Genomic DNA, 16,442 nt, shown 5'->3' on the forward strand with positions numbered 1-16,442 from the left:
GTATAGTCAACAAATTTAATGATTACTTTGTTAATGTAGGTCCCAATTTGGCAAAAGAGATTTCTGTACCAGGAAGACATGATGACAAATTTTTAAATTTTACTTCTTATAAATGCAACTCAATGTTTCTTGGAGGAGTCTGTGAGAGTGATATTATAGATGTGGTGAGTAAATTAAAGAGTAAAAAATCCATGGATTGTGACGGCCTTGATATGTCATTAGTTAAAGAAGTTCTTCAGAGTATCCTTCAACCGTTAACTTATATTTGTAACAAATCATTTCAAACCGGAATTTTTCAGGATAAAATGAAAATTGCCAAAGTGATCCCAATATATAAAAATGGAGATAAACAGGTTGTGTCAAATTATAGACCAGTATCTTTGCTGCCTACATTTTCAAAGATTCTTGAAAAACTATTTGAAAACAGACTAAATTATTTTCTTGAAAAATATGATTTATTGAATGACCATCAGTATGGGTTCAGAAGAAATCGATCAACATCTCTAGCAGTAATGGAATTTATTGAAAATATTGCAACAATTGTGGATAAAAAACAGATTGGAATAGGTGTGTTCATTGATTTACGCAAAGCCTTCGATACGATAGATCATTCTTTACTGTTACAGAAATGTGAAAGATTTGGTTTAAGAGGTGTTGTACAACTTTGGTTAAATAGTTACTTGGAAAGAAGATTCCAATATGTGAGTATTAATAATAAGAAATCTAAACTTAGACAAGTAACTTGTGGAGTTCCGCAAGGATCGGTGTTGGGACCAAAGTTATTTTTACTTTATATAAATGATATTTGTACAGCTAGTGATATTTTAAAATATGTGATGTTTGCTGATGATACAAACTTATTTTGTTCTGGAGATAACATAAAGGAATTACTGAAAACAGTGGAAATAGAATTGATTAAGTTAAATAGATGGTTTGTATTTAATAAACTATCACTGAATGAAAGTAAAACAAAATTTATGTTGTTTGGAGGTATTAAGAATAATATTGAAGTAAAATTAAATCTAAATAATGTTGAAATTGAACAAGTAAATGAGACTAAATTTTTAGGAGTAATAATTGATGATAAACTTTGTTGGAAGTCTCACATAGATCATGTGAAACGGAAATTATCTAAGTCTATTTCTATTCTTTATAAAACAAGAGATTTATTGCACAAGAGCTGCCTTTATTTATTGTACACTTCCCTTTGCTTGCCTTATATGAGTTATTGTGTGGAAATTTGGGGGGAAACATACAAAACATATCTGGATTCAATTTTTAAATTGCAAAAAAGAGCTATTAGAATAATAAATAAAGCTGGATATAGGGAGTCCACAAACCAATTTTTCGCAGGATCAGCTATGTTAAAATTTAAGGACATTATATATCTTAAAACTTTAGAAATGATGTATAGAGTGGTGAAAAAGAATGTTCCAATTTGTATTTTAAGTATGTTTAAATTAAGAGATGGAAAATATGATTTGAGGGGGTCTTATATGTTTGAAATACCTAAAGTGAGAACTAATGCGAAGTATAGATGTGTGTAGGTTTTGGGAGTGAAGTTATGGAATGGACTTAATGATGAACTGAAGATGTGTTATTCTTTGTCGTTTTTCAAGAAAATTTTAAAAAATTGCATCTTCCAAAGTTATAGAAACTTAGTTTGATGTCCAACCTTGTGTTGATTTGATTTCTTGATTTATCATTGTTTTTCTTTAAATGTTATGCATCTTAGCTATCGGCCTTGGTTAAGGATTTGATTATGTCTGTGGGAGTTAAGGATAGGCTAATTATAAGCCACTAGGCTTCAACCTATTCCTTTTTTCGGTTGCTTGATTACTTTTATGTAAAATTGATAAATTGTTGTTGTTGACCGAATAAAAATATCTATCTATCTATCTATCTATCTATCTATCTATCTATCTATCTATCTATCTATCTATCTATCTATCTATCTATCTATCTATCATCTATCTATCTATCTATCTATCTATCTATCTATCTATCTATCTATCTATCTATCTATCTATCTATCTATCTATCTATCTATCTATCTAAAATATCATTTCTATATATATCTTTATTCACAAACAACGAGAAGATGTTGGTTTAGATTAGTGATGGACAATATATTGGCCAATATTAGTCATTTTTTAACATGTCGGTATCTGTTCGATAAATAAAAGCGGGCCAATATTAACAACAGATATTTTTTGCATCTCGACTCCATTTGTTTGCCTGTTTCAGAGGGTGGGGGGTGATGTGCGACTGTTTAGTCATGTGAACAGTGAATGAAATCATCTCAGAAGCGTAAATGTGTGTGGTGTGTGTACATATTAACGTCAATTCAGCTTTAATAATTTTCATGCTATACAAAATCTGCTGATTTTAGAAGCATTAATGTCAGTATATCGGTATCTGCAAATATCTGTTTTGGCCATAACAGTGATCTTAATATCGGATATCGGTATCGGCCCAAATATTTCATATCGGTGCATCCCTAGTTTTGATTCTTTGTCCCCTCTAAAAGCCCACAGCACCTGCTTCAATCTTGGATTTCCTCAACTGACTCGTTCCAGCAGGAATTATCCAACAAGCGGGCTGCTATTTGTTGGATGTGATGAATAATATCTGAAATGTCCTGCCTAAAGCTCCCTTGGGTTAAATTAAATGTTTCATTAAATGTTCCCTTTGGATCTGGATGATCTCAGTGATCTCTGAGCATTATAATGCAGCCGTTTGGATGGTATGAATGATTATTGCCATCTTCCACTTTGCTTCCATCTGACCACTCTTTATGCTTTTTTATGCCCGCCATGATCACAAGCACCTTGATGGAGCAGGAAAACAACTAAAACATGCTGGATAATGGCCCGATCAGGACCACAATTGAGCACCCCTGCTCTAAACACTGAACTGTTCCAGGGATCACTTGTGTTTATCGATGGTAAATCAGGAGCTGCACAAGTTAGCGATAACTGGACCTGAGTCGGCTCTGAGCAGAAATCCTTTATTGGGCTAAATGAGTTATTTTCAGGCTTCTGAGCTCTGTCCTGTTGCATGTCTGATGTATAGAAAGATTAAATGTTGCCTCTGGGGTGACAGAAAACTCAGCATTACTGTGTGGGTGATGAAACCGCTGCTCCTGGTCTTCCCCACTGCTGCCAAGCACACACAGCCTGTGCAGAAGTAACGCCAGCTGTTGCTATAATGTCCCTGAAACATGTCACAGCCAAAATCCTCCCACTGGCATGCAAACTGCAGGGGAGCCAGATTCAAGTCTGTGAGCCAGAGAGGGAGACGGCTGGGTGCTCAAAGACAAGCAGATGGAATAAACTAAGCTCGGAGCCCCATCTAAGAGTCTCAGACCAACAGGAAAAAGTTTCAGCCAAAATGGGAAATAACCAAATATGCTTTTTTATGCCCGTTCCTCTTAATAAGTGCTCAAAGTCTAGATGAAGGCTAGAAATGCTTCAGAAGGTGCCGGTCCTGAAACAAACCCTGTGGTGTGAGACCAGAAAGTAAAATGTGATCTGCGTATGAAACAGAGCATCAAGCTTCTGACTCTGCAGCTATTTGTAGTGTGCTGAGGTTTGACAGGTTCTAGCTGCTCTAGACTCAGCCTGGGATAAACACCTCCTTCTTCTTAGATCAGTTTGGTTCTCAAGCCTCTTCTGTGTCCTGGAGAGGTTTTCTCCTGATTCTTTCTAACAGTTACACACTGCACAGTTATTTGGCTCTAATCAGCAACAGCAAGCCAAGCTGTCCTGCTAATGTGAGTAGTTCTGCTGAGGAGCTGAAGGCATCTCACCCCTGGAGCTCACGTGGCATTTAAAGAAACTGGACTGGTTTGAACTCTTCTGAGTTGACCTCTTGTTCTTATTTTAGAGATTGCTGTTTGTTACAAATACTGAGCCACATGAGGGTAAAGTGAGTCGGTTCTGCCTTTGGAACTGATCCAGTCCAACATCTAGAGCAAAACCTTTAGTTTCTATTTGGTGAGAGATAAACTTTATTGTATTTATCCTAGTGAATCTATAATTAAATGGGTAAACTAGTAGTAGCACATTCAATTTCAAGGAAAGTAAAATGTTATTATCAGGAGAGGGAGAATGTTTAAGTGGTTAGCAACAGTGTTCAAGACGATGGCCCCATCCATGAGGCCACCACAGTTCAGCAGAACATCATTGTAGCTTCTTCTGGGGAGAAAAACACTTGGAGAAAAAATACAGCTGAAATAGCAGGAAATAATACAGTTAAAGAGCAGATTGTAGAAGAAAGTATTAGAGTGTGCAAAGTGGTCAGTATGTCCTCCAGCAGTCTAAGCTTATAGCAGCATAACTACAGAGATAACTCTGGATAACCTAGCCTTTTAGATGGAGGCATGTTGGAGGCAGGGCAAGGGAGAGCTCTTTACCGACTGTACGCTCCACCTCCCTCTACTCCCCCACTTGTCCAGATCTGGGCTAACATCAGATTTTAACCATAGGCCCTATCAAATAAAAATGTTTTAAGCCTGGTCTTAAAAGTAGACAAGATGTCTGCCTCACGGACGAAAGCTGGGAGTTGGTTTCACAAGAGAGGAGCCCGATAGCTAAAAGATCTGCCTCCCACCCTATTTTTAGATATTCTGGGAACCACCAGTAAACCTGCAGACTGAGAGCGAAGTGCTCGGTTAGGAACATATGGAGCAATCAGATCACTGATGTATGATGGAGCTTGATTATTAAGAGCTTTATATGTGAGAAGGAGGATCTTAAAATCTATTCTGAATTTAACAGGCAGCCAATGTAGGGAAGATAAGAGAGGAGAGATATGATCTCTCTTTGTAATTCTCATCAGAACTCTAGATGCAGCATTGCATGGGTTATGTGGTCACGTTTCCTAGTACCAGTCAACAATCGTGCCGCTGCGTTCTGGACCAGCTGCAGTCGGTTCACAGAAGACTGTTCCAGGCCAAGGCAGAGGGAGTTAAAACGACAAGACACAAACAGGTGAATGACATGTTCAAAGACATCAGCAGGGAGGTATTGCTTAAGCTTTGCTAATTGCCCTAAATGATAGAAGCCTGATTGGCCAACTGTACTCCCATGTTTATCAAGCCTAACGGAGCCATCCAAGACGACCCCAAGGTTTTAACAGATGACTTAACAAGAAACGAACAGGGACCAAGAGGACTGACAACCCCATTTAAAAGATCCTGACTACCAAAACCTAAGATCTCTGTCTTTAGTTCATTACGCGTTAAGAAGTTAACAGACATCCGCTAAACAGTTCATTAAGGAGGCAATAGCATTAGGTATGAGAGGTAAATACATCTGAAGATCATCAGCAAAACTGTGAAAAGTCATGTTATGTTTCACAAAAATAGACCCTAACAGAAAAATATACAACAAAAAAAGCATCAGTTGGTATGTGAGTTCTGTTGGCAGGAATAAAATTGTGTGTGTCGGCTGGTGGTAAATTTATTCTTTTATTTGAGTAGAAACCACGAACTTGTGAATTATTTTACTCGTTGAGACTTTGCTGTAGTAGTTTGTGATGTCGTTGTAGAAAGCTTCAACTTCACTTGTTCGTTCGGTGCCTCCAAAGAGTCAGCTGCATCGCTTAGCACAAATGCTGCGTCACTTTGAGAATCCAGTAGTGCATAGACAAGTACTTCCAGAACTGGCTGCGAAGCAGAAGGAAGCCAAACCGGAATTATTGCAGCTGTTTGGAAAGTAGCTTCAGTTTGATTGACCTTGAACGTAGAAGCTGTGACAACGTCTCTAGTTAGCATTGTTTGTGGGTTTACTTTATTCTTTTATTGAATTAAATTTTCTTGACCTTGACTTTGCTTAACTTGTGTTGCCTTTTGTTCTCCTTTGTCTCTCTCTTCATGCAAACAGGTAGGATGTTGCTTATTGCAGTTATTACTAACACTCCTACAGTTGCAGCTCTTTGAGAGGTGACCTGAGTTGAGGCATCCAAAACACAATTTTTCAGACAAATTTAACTGTCTGAGACCTCATCTTGCATAAACTTTCTGCATGTGTGCAAAGTATGTCTATGCTTCTTACAAAACACACATATTTTGACAGTTTCTTTATCAGAACGTGTGACTAATGTCTTGACTTTGACGTTTCGTTGTTTGGATTTGTCACTTAGCTTAAATGATTGCAGTGATGTTATTGGATTACAGGCAGTTTTTGATTCTCTGGTCAGAAATTTTACAAACTGACCAAAAGAAGGGAACAGGCCTAACCAATCAGGTAACTTTGTCAGAATCTTTCTGTTTTTATTTCAGTCATTTAGGATCTCTAATGCCTTGGTATGAACCATGGTTCTGTACATCTGCAGTTGTCTCTAGTATAAATGAATGTCTTGTGAGTTGATCTTTGTGGGAAAAAAGCTCTGGCGCTCCTGTTTCAGGAAGTAGAAGTTAGTCATTGTGAAACTTTTTTCAAAAACTTTGTTTAACAACTTTCAAACAAACAACAAAGCAATTATTTGAAATAAATTTAACTTCAATGCCGCTTTGTCTAAAACATTCAGAGCATCAACTAATCATCTTAAAATGAACTAATTTTATTAGAAAATACATATTTTCAGAAAAGGAACTTGAGCCATTTCTCCTGCAGCAATGACTTAGGTAATTCCCTTGCCCGAAGTCCGCATTGCTGCGGGCTTGGGTGAAGTGCAGATTAAGGCTGCAATGGGGCATGGTCAACTTCCGCACTTGAGAAATGGGACACCCTACGCACTCGCACCCACTCGCAAATGAAGGGCGCAAGGGTGCAAGTGCGAGAATTGGGATTGGGCCATATACTATTTTCACATTCAGCATACATGTAAACTTAGTGTCTGATCATATTTGAAAAAAATAAATAAATAAAATAAATACATGCATAATAAAAAACTGTTGGTCAGTGAGCTCTTTCATTAATGTCTTGAACTGAGTCTGATGTGGTTCAGCCAAAAACAAGAATAAAATGATTGAGCATTTTGATAGAACGTTCAAGTACTGTTAAATTGTTAAAATGGCTTCTTTACAAACAGAATCATGAAACTAAAAAATATGATTTCCTAATAATACAGAAAATTAAAAATGAAGAAGAAAATATACAGAAATAAATTTGAGAACACATTATGCAAATGTAAGTGGTTTAGTGGAAGCAGCGTGATATTGCTTTTTGTCTGCTATTATGAGGCCTCAGCGGTATTTTAGGCTGTTCTCCTTAATAACAGGTTTCTGATGTGACTCACTCCCTCCTGTTAGAGTAACGCTCACACAACAGGAATCCTGAAATACGTCTGATGTCTGTGGGAACTTTTATATAACAGTTTGAATCACACATTAAATGATATCCGTCAAAAGGAAATGGCTTTCTATCACCACCCTATTTAAATGTAGCCATAGGTATGGCATATTTATGGTAATAGGGCAACACGAGTGATTCAGCAGCAGCTCTGTGGCTCTGAATACTAACGTGTTCTGGAGCTGTGACTAACACAGAGATGACCTTGATGACTGCAAGGTCGTCCTGTTTGCTCAAATAACAATACAAGTTCCAAATTATGACAATGAGATAGGTGCATAAATCACAGCCATGGCAAAGCCTTTGAACCTGTTTGAATTGTGCATGGTGCACGATGAATTCGACAGCAGCTAAGGCAATTAACAAGGAGAGACATTATGGTAATGAGAGCATGGAGCTTGTAAGGTCACTCTCGTTGTGCATGTTAAGCCATGACTCAGGGCAGGTTTCTCTGTCGCTGCATAAAGCAGCGATCTGCAGAATTAGTTGAATGGATTTGTCACAGAGACAGAGCTCAGCTGAAGGAAACATGACTTTATTTAATCAGTCTCATACTGAAACACAACACAACATGTGGAACGTTGGGAGTCAGTAGGAAACCTGTCTTCTTGTAGCTGGTGTGTTCTAAATGCATGAAAATGTTGATCATATTTTACATGATTTGTTTTGTTTTGAACGACCATGCGAGGTGTCTCATTCATACCGAGCACAGAACAGATGATCCAGTTTCTGTACGTTTTCTGGACAGATGTGGTTTACCCTGACTGGTTCGTGTGCAGAAGATCTCATCAAAAGATTAGAAATCTGACATAATACATTTAAACATATATTTGTAGGAATAACATGAACTATCTTATTCATTAATGAGGAATAAAGAAACACCAAAAGGAAAAATGCAACATGGGTTTTATTTTGAAATATGCCAAATGCACATTGCTGAACCACACTTCCCTTCCTAGAGCTCGTGTAATTTATTTAACTTTAACGCGTAAAGTTTCCAGAAAAATTAGACTCCGACTTTCCAGAGTTCCAGATCTGCACTACACTGCAGAATGCTCTAATGGGACTGACAGATTTTTGGCCTTTGCGGAAGTCGTACGAAAACCGAACCGTGTCCGTAATGAGCGTAGAAGAGAAGTAAGTCAGACTCACTGGTGACCCTTGAGAAATCGGTGAGTTAAATTTCATTTATTGTAAATGTTCCAAGAAAAGTTCCCATTAAAGACCCAGTTCACTTTTTTTCAACGCCGTTGAAGTGGTCTGTGATATAAATTAATGTTTGCCTCCGCAAAGACTGAAAAGCACTGAGCCGCTTTAGAGTGGTTCCGCTCCTATTTCAATGGCAGATGTTTTAATGTTGCCCTGGGGAATTGCGCCTCTAGAGTGGCACCTCTTTTTTGTGGGGTTCCCCATGGGTCTGTTTTAGGTCCGCTTCTTTTTGGCAGCCATTTTTAGAAGATTCCGGGTAAATTTTTATCTCAGCTTTATTGTCAGCTTTATGTGGCCCTAAAAGCTGCTGACCTTGTGCAACCACTGACTGACTGCCTGAGTGAAGTCAGGTCCTGGCTCTCAGCAAATTTTCTCCATCTTAACAGCTCCAAACTGGAGGCTATTTTCTTTGCCCCCTGCTCTCCCTCTGCTGTGGAGCCATCTCTGCCCCCTTCATTGTCAGTTTTGGTGAAGCCGACAATTACAAATTTGGGGGTCACTCTGGACGCTGTTTTTTAAAATGGATGCACAGACAAATCAGGTAGTCTGGTCGTGTTTGTTTCATCTTCGCCGGCTGGCCAAACCAAAATCTGTCCTGAACAAAAAAGATCTTCAGTCAGTTGTTCATGCTTTTGCAACGTCACGTCTGGACTATGCCAACTCTCTTTTATATGGTATTCCCTCCTCTTCAGTGGTACGCCTCCAATTGGTACAGAATGCTGCCGCAAGGTTTCTTACGGGCATAGACCAACGGCAGCATATCACCCCTGTTTTGGCAAATTTACACTGGCTTCCAGTTCGGTTTCGTATTAAGTTCAAAATTCTCCTGTTGGTTTACAAATCTATTCATGAAATGGCCCCCTCTTATTTGGCACATCTTTTGAGCCCCTATGTTCCGGCGCGAACCCTGAGGTCCTCTGACCAGCACCTTCTGCTCGTCCCTCCTGCCCGCTATATGGCCCATGGCGAACGGGCTTTTTCAGTTTGTGCGCCTAAACTTTGGAGCCAACTCTATAAAGGTTGTTGTTGATGATGATGATGATGATGATGATGATGATGATGATGATGATGATGATGATGTTCTACACACTATTCACAGCTGCTGGAAATGGCAGTTTGTCCTGACGAGATCAGAGCTGAGCGTCAGATGGCAGGATTCTGAGTCTCATTTCCTGATATTGGGACATCTGGCCTCTGATTGGCTAACAGCAACACAACTATTACAACTCAATTTTCTTTGCAACATTGATGTTTTATCTATACAAATATAAAGCTTGAAGGAGTTCTGCTATGTGGTGGTGTTGCTAATGGTAATGGTTAGCTTCTACCAATTGGGACATTCTCTGCTGTTTCTTGGACACTAAACCAACAACAGCCTTCCCCGTCACGAGTCAAGTTGGGTGAGTCCATGAATGCTAGGTGACATTGTGACGTAGATCTGTCAGACTTTTCTAACTTGTGCGTTTTCCCGCCTATTTTCTATTGGTGGCTAAAGCAGAGGGTAGGGGTAGAACATATCTTTTCACAAGTAAAAAACAGTTTCTCTGTGAACTTGATCATTAAAAGTTGCCTCTGAGTAATTTAAATTAATTCTTTAAATTTTGGGTTAGGAATTATGCACGTGTGCATGTTTACATTTTTTAGGAATAAAAAAAGATCTGGCAGGCTGCCCCTTCCATCTGTTGGCCTCTATTGGCGTGCCAGTCTATAAGCTGGAACACATCAGCATTTCACTGCCTAAACACTAAACCGTAAGCACAATGCTCAAATGGAGCCGTTAGTCAAATGCTCACGGAACCTTTCACCATGTCAATTAGCATTAGCTCCTGACTGGTAGCCACTTGTCAAATTAATCAATGCTCACCTTCACGCCATTAATTCAGAAATGAGCAGGGTCACAGCACACACACACACACACACACACACACACACACACACGTAAATCTTTGTTTGTCACTGATCCAAAGATAACCACCCAGCTTGGCCCAACGTTTGCCTCTCTGACTGGCTGCAGGGCAACAGACACACATAAAAATAATATTCATAAATTCTGTCTGTCTGACCTCCAAAATCAAACAGCTTCTAAACACTCATGTAGCCGCTCCCTCTGATAGCTAGTCGTGATGGAGGCACCTTCAGCTTTCTGCTCAGTTCTTACACACACAGTCCATTTCAGCTCTCAAGTGGGAATCTATTGATTGAACCACAAATCTAACAAAAGGAGCTTGAACCGAATAGCGCCCACTCTCCAAGATCAATCTGGAAACATGACTCAGCAAGATATTGCTCTTTTGGAATAAAAAAGGGATCCACTACTCCCCAGAGGCAATCCAGTGTTTGTAATCAGGCTCCAACATGCTGCTGCTGCTGCCAGTACTCCGACTGGAATCAGACCAAGCAGTCTAACATTTAACATCTCTACATTCCTCGTGGGAATAAAACACCAGAACTCTGCCATCTCACATTCTCAATCCTTCTTCTGCTCGTCTTTTTTGTTCCATCCTCCTTTTCTCGTTTCACATCCCTCTTTTATCACACAGCTCTCCTCTGATTCCTCATCTCTGGTGGGCTGACATTTCTGGCCGAGCTCCTAGATAAGAGAGTGGTGTAAAAGCTATGATGGAACAGTTATTACATGTGAGGAACAATTATCACCAAGGGTTCAGATCACAGGGTCTCTTATTGGCACATCCAGAGCTCATTTGAGAGCCAATGTAGGTCTGTTATTTGATGGTCCCTGAATGGCTGCTGTCTAATCTGATGAGTTCAAAACTATATTTTCAGTCATTTCAGGTTTCTAAACCCCGTCTGTCAGGAGGATAATGCTGAAGATTCTCTGAGTAAAAACACCTACTCTGTTTCAGCAGACGCTCTTTAACATGTAAGAAAATTCCCCACTGGAGCATTTCCAGTGTGCAGACTGGCAGTAACACAGCAGACGCAGTCGGTCTCAAACACACACAGACACTCACAGTCATGAAGCCATCCAGTAGACCAGAGTCAGGCTTTGGTGGGGCCTGTAGCCTCTCCATGGACCATTTCTCAATGATAGATGCAACCTGGCTGTTCTCGGTGTTGAGAATCCTGAAGCCTGTCATGTTCACACCACTGTATCGGTAAGGCTCCACATCCAGCGCAAACAGATCCTAGAAAAAAACAGGCAACAGAAGTTCAAACCACCAGTCTTCAAAGTTAAGGAACTCTTTTCAGGCTGATAGCAGTCCCCCCACGTTTCACTCAAGAATAATAATTTATCATTTTTTATTTTCTCGTAAATGAGCAAAACTTAAATCCACTAATCTGTCCATATTGTTGTTCTAAATGGAATAAAAAGGAAAATCTGACTTTTCTGCAGATCTCTGGTGTCCAAATGCTGAATGAAGTGGTTTAAACAGACCTATCGATCACTGAAAGCGCTTTCCTCTGATCGACTAAATCTCACACTGACGCTGTGCAAGGCAGCAGATCTCCTTATCTGGCCTTTCCAACTGTGGGAACTTTCATTTGTTTCCAGTCGATGGATGGTTGATGGCACAGAGGGTGATGGACTAACCAAGTTAAGCTACAATGGCAAATCTGCAAAACAAGCTAGCTTAAAACATATTTTTGTTAATAACAATCTAACATAGTACAGCTATGAAAATATTGTGAAGATTAAAAAGAAAAATCAATGAAGTGGTTCTCTCACATTTGTTTAAAAACCTCCACCAATAACACAAAAGAAACGATTAGACCATCCAGTTGTCGGCCTCGCCGAACCTCCACACTTCTGCACTTCCCTGGGTTCTCCAGTCATTACACATTTACATATTTTGAAACAAAACACCACTGGTGTGAGAGGTTCCCAAAAAGAAAAAAACACCATTTGAAATCACGGACAACAAAAGGTGTTTGGACCTAGAAAACTGTGACTGGTGTTTAGCGCTATCTCGTTTACTTTGAAATGAGGGTGTCACGATCTGGGTTGTTTCTGCCATTACTTTTTGGTTTTGAGATTCTCTCTGCAGGTGGGCGTGTCCGGAGGTGGCCAAGCTGCAGACTGTCTGCTCATCAGCCGGCCAGGGAGTATTCAAGCAGCTGAGAGACACCTTCACTTCGCTGGATGATTGCTCTACCTGGGTACCTTCTAAGCCACCTCTTCGTATTATATTCAAGCTCTTTGAGCCTTTTGAGATTTTAGATGTGTTTTGGATTTTGAATGTGTCTTTGAACGTTTTGGATTTTGCATGTACCCTTCCTGCTCTCGTTCACCTGATGAACCTCCACCTTCATCTCCGACTGGCTGTACTCTGGAACTCCTACTTGCTTGTCTCTCAGCCCCTCCCTGGCCAGAACCACCTCCAGCTGCCCACCTAAGCTCCTTGGATCTCCACAAACTCAGCTCCCTCCACGTCTCACCTTCTGGATCTCAGTCCCAGGAAAATCCTCTCAGCCCAGACCGGACCACTCCTCCCTCAAGCTATTTCCCCCCTCTCCAGACTGTAAGTTCTCCGCACAATTCAGATTCCCTGTTCCCTCCTCCAGTTGGATCTAACTCCCATCGGTCCACAGATTTCCCGCACCGGCCTCCTTTGTGAAGAACTCGGCTACGTTTATGCTGCTCCCTTGGTTTCCCTTTTAATAGATTCTTATTTAAACACTTTACCCCCTTCTCTAAGCTGATTCTGTATGTCCTGGGTTAGATATCGACACCACAACATGACAGAGGGTTCCAGTGTCCGGCTGACATAGCCTAGGAATGATAGCTGACAGGAGGGGTGAGAGTTCTGTGATGGTGTTTGTGTTTAAAAGCTAGCTTGTTTTGCTGCTTTAACTCTTTAAAGTATTTTTTAACTATAATCTAAAATATCAACAGCAGTTCAGCTGTGTCTCCACAATCATCCCTACTTCACACTGGAAGCATCAGCGTAGCAGATCAGTTTACTCGTGGCTTTCGATGCATGCCAGTGCACACCGGGAGAATCTCAGCCATGAGCGACTTCTCTGCCATCCTCCTCGCTCAACTCGCAAGATCACAACATCCCTCGAGTTCATGCCATCTGCCATTAAACCAAAAAGAAGGAAATCACAATTGCTATTGCCGTTCCTCTCCACTGCCAGGATTAAAGCCATGAAAGCCACATAGATGCACTTCTGGAACGATGCTGGGAGTAAACAAGCCATACGTACTGATGTGATCTACATAGATATATAAAATTGCATCGCTACAACAGACTTTTATTTAGAAAATTACCAGGGGTTTTACACTGAAACTGTACGTGATTTCCTGTCTAGGCCTATGTTAACTGTGGAAACTGTCGTGTCCTAGAAGCGACTCGTGGCAAAAATAGAACCCAATCTTATCTTTAGCGGCGCTGCGTTTCTGGGACTATAATGGATTGTGATTTGAAGCAGTGGCATTCTGCACCGCTGATGTTTCCAGTATGAAGTTGGGGTCAGTTTTACACACACATTCAAATTCAGTCACAAAGACAGATTGCATTAATGGTTGTGCATATACTAATTTGAACACCCCCTGTAAGACACCATGTACTATAAGAAATTATCAATAATTCAGCACTGAAGAATTCCTGTCTCTGAAAAACCGATCAGACCTTCATTAGGTTGTAGACGCTCTGTTAACATCAACTAAGTGATGTAGAATCAGAAACCTGGCAAAAGAGAGGCTGCCATATGTCGCCTCAGCATGGTTAGCTTGTTCCCTCTGCCTGGAGAATGGAGCCTTCAGAAACAGGGCTGTGCCGAACACAATGGTGAAAAGCATGGCACACACTGCTGTTAACGTTTTCATGGAAATTCCATTTAATTATCCTGCAGAAATAGTGTCATGTGCAGCTGATGCATTAAATAAGCACCGTTTAAAGCTTTATGTGAAAATGAGAGTGATCCGTTAAATAAGAAAATCTTTAGATGTTTGTGTTCGATTCTGGTCTTCAATTTGGAGGATCAAATAAAAACTGCCACTAAATTGAAACAGAGGACACAAAGACAAATACATTCAATCTACTTCGGCCGATTCCAGTCAGAAAAAGGCTGTTGGAACAACATAGTGTATGAAACGGATGAGGTCCGGTTTCCCTTTGACCAAAAATCACAGAGTCCAGTCAGAGCATCCACACAGGCTGTGGCGCCGATCCAAATCCGGAGCTTCGGAGTGTTTCCACATGGGGTCTTATTTCCCAAATGCTGCATGCGGATTGTCATGAAGGTAAAGAATGAGCCAGACAGGATGTGAGATGCGTCGCAGAGAGTGTTCCATTCTGTGTTGCATTTAGTTTTCTGACTTTTTTAATGACACAGATATCAGTTTGGTGTGTGTGTGTGTGTGTGTGTGTGTGTGTGTGTGTGTGTGTGTGTGTGTGTGTGTGTGTGTGTGTGTGTGTGTGTGTGTGTTTCACTTCAGGTGTATCTTTAAACATATTACAGGTATGTCAGATTTCTAATCATCTGGTGCTCTTGCGGGAGCAGATTTCCAGGGAAATTCAGCAATCGTTCATGGCGCTCCGTCCGGAAGCCGTATGGAAACCGGACCACATCCATTCTATACTCTGTGTAAATGAGGCGTTAGTGTTCCTGCTTGGAAACGGAGACTTGTCCAGAATATCCTCTGCCACTATCCGAGTGACTGCTGGAGATAAGATGCCAGCTCAACATGAATTTACTGGATGAAGTAAATGAATGAATGAATGAATGAATGAATGAATGCATTTATCTACATTAAAACAGCTTTGAAACACCTGAATGTTACTAACTCAGTCCAGAAAAGTGGGAAACACGATCATGATATAAACAACAAAGTGCTGCTGGCTGACACTGAAAGACCAACTTTGTTTATAAAATGACTTTTTTCTGTTCTCTACAACTCTCTGTCTCTTTGATGTGCTGATGAACAATACCAAACATAGAAGAACATCAAATTTAGTTCATCCTTTGAAGACCACTCACTGAAATACTTAAAAATACAGTTTCAACCCATCAGTGTGACTGAGGGTCTATGAAGGACTTTCTTTCCTTTTAAGCCTCTCAGGCTCAAAATAAGTTTTGATAAAAGGACGAACGACTAAGTCCTTCAGGGGTACTTCTGAGTTAAAAAATGCTCATGAAATACGTACCGTAAATCCTCTAATACAGGCCGGTATTCAATTAAAGGCCGGGTCTCCAATTTTGACCGGTGTCGGAGTCAGCGGAGGTAAATAATGGCCGGTCTCTTATTGTGGCCGGGTGGAATGTGGTACCAAGCAAGTATGAGCGTCCCAGCGGCAGTGTTATAGTCCCCAAATCTACCAGCAGGGGGCAGTAGGGGTTCACACAGACCTTTTTTAGGCTTTTTCTTCAACGCTTTGTAACGCTACAGACACGATCCTCTATCACGCTCCTACCACACAGAGTCACGGTGTCAGTTAACCATGCTAATTCAACCCCTCCACAGAACACACATCACCTTCCCTGTGGCTTACATAACACTCATACAACACGCAAATCAGCACATAGGAACTAACAGAACGATAGGAAACACATATAACACAATACCCAGAATGCACCAGGCTTACAACCGTGCTTACAATCCCAGCCAGGTCATTACACTATCAAGTTCAAAGAGAACGTGCTGATTATGCTGCAGAACACTCTGGAGAGCAGCAGTAGGGGGTGTATGAACTAGTCAACTTCACTATGGTGACTTTTTATGCCTGTCGTCGACTAGTCGCTGTCACGTGATACTGACCGGCAAGATGCAGCCCTCGGAAAAGACAGCAGCCTGCTGTCAGCAGGTGACAAGCTCCTGCGCTCGGGGGGGGGGGCAACGCGCTGTGCCAGACCGTAGGTACTGACACGCGATCGTTCATGTCGGTTCATTTCCTTTAATGTTTTCTGTCTTTTATTTGCGCCTGATGTGTATCGCTGCTGTGGAGCGGGGCGCTTCACCTTGTCCTCCGA

General features: G+C 40.8%; 1 protein-coding gene across 5 annotated transcripts in view; it reads right to left on the reverse strand.

The window, feature by feature from the left end:
- The window catches only part of grik2 (glutamate receptor, ionotropic, kainate 2), a 299,000-nt gene that overhangs the window by 175,731 nt on the left and 106,827 nt on the right, over window positions 1-16,442 (reverse strand). For all 5 annotated transcript variants that reach the window (XM_070550946.1, XM_070550947.1, XM_015949505.3 and 2 more), the window contains one exon: window positions 11,480-11,653. In XM_070550946.1, the coding sequence (XP_070407047.1) occupies window positions 11,480-11,653 (174 nt within the window). The remainder of the gene's footprint in view (window positions 1-11,479; window positions 11,654-16,442) is intronic.

This window comes from Nothobranchius furzeri, chromosome 5, assembly GCF_043380555.1.
Source record: "Nothobranchius furzeri strain GRZ-AD chromosome 5, NfurGRZ-RIMD1, whole genome shotgun sequence".
Taxonomy (NCBI): Eukaryota; Metazoa; Chordata; class Actinopteri; order Cyprinodontiformes; family Nothobranchiidae; genus Nothobranchius; species Nothobranchius furzeri.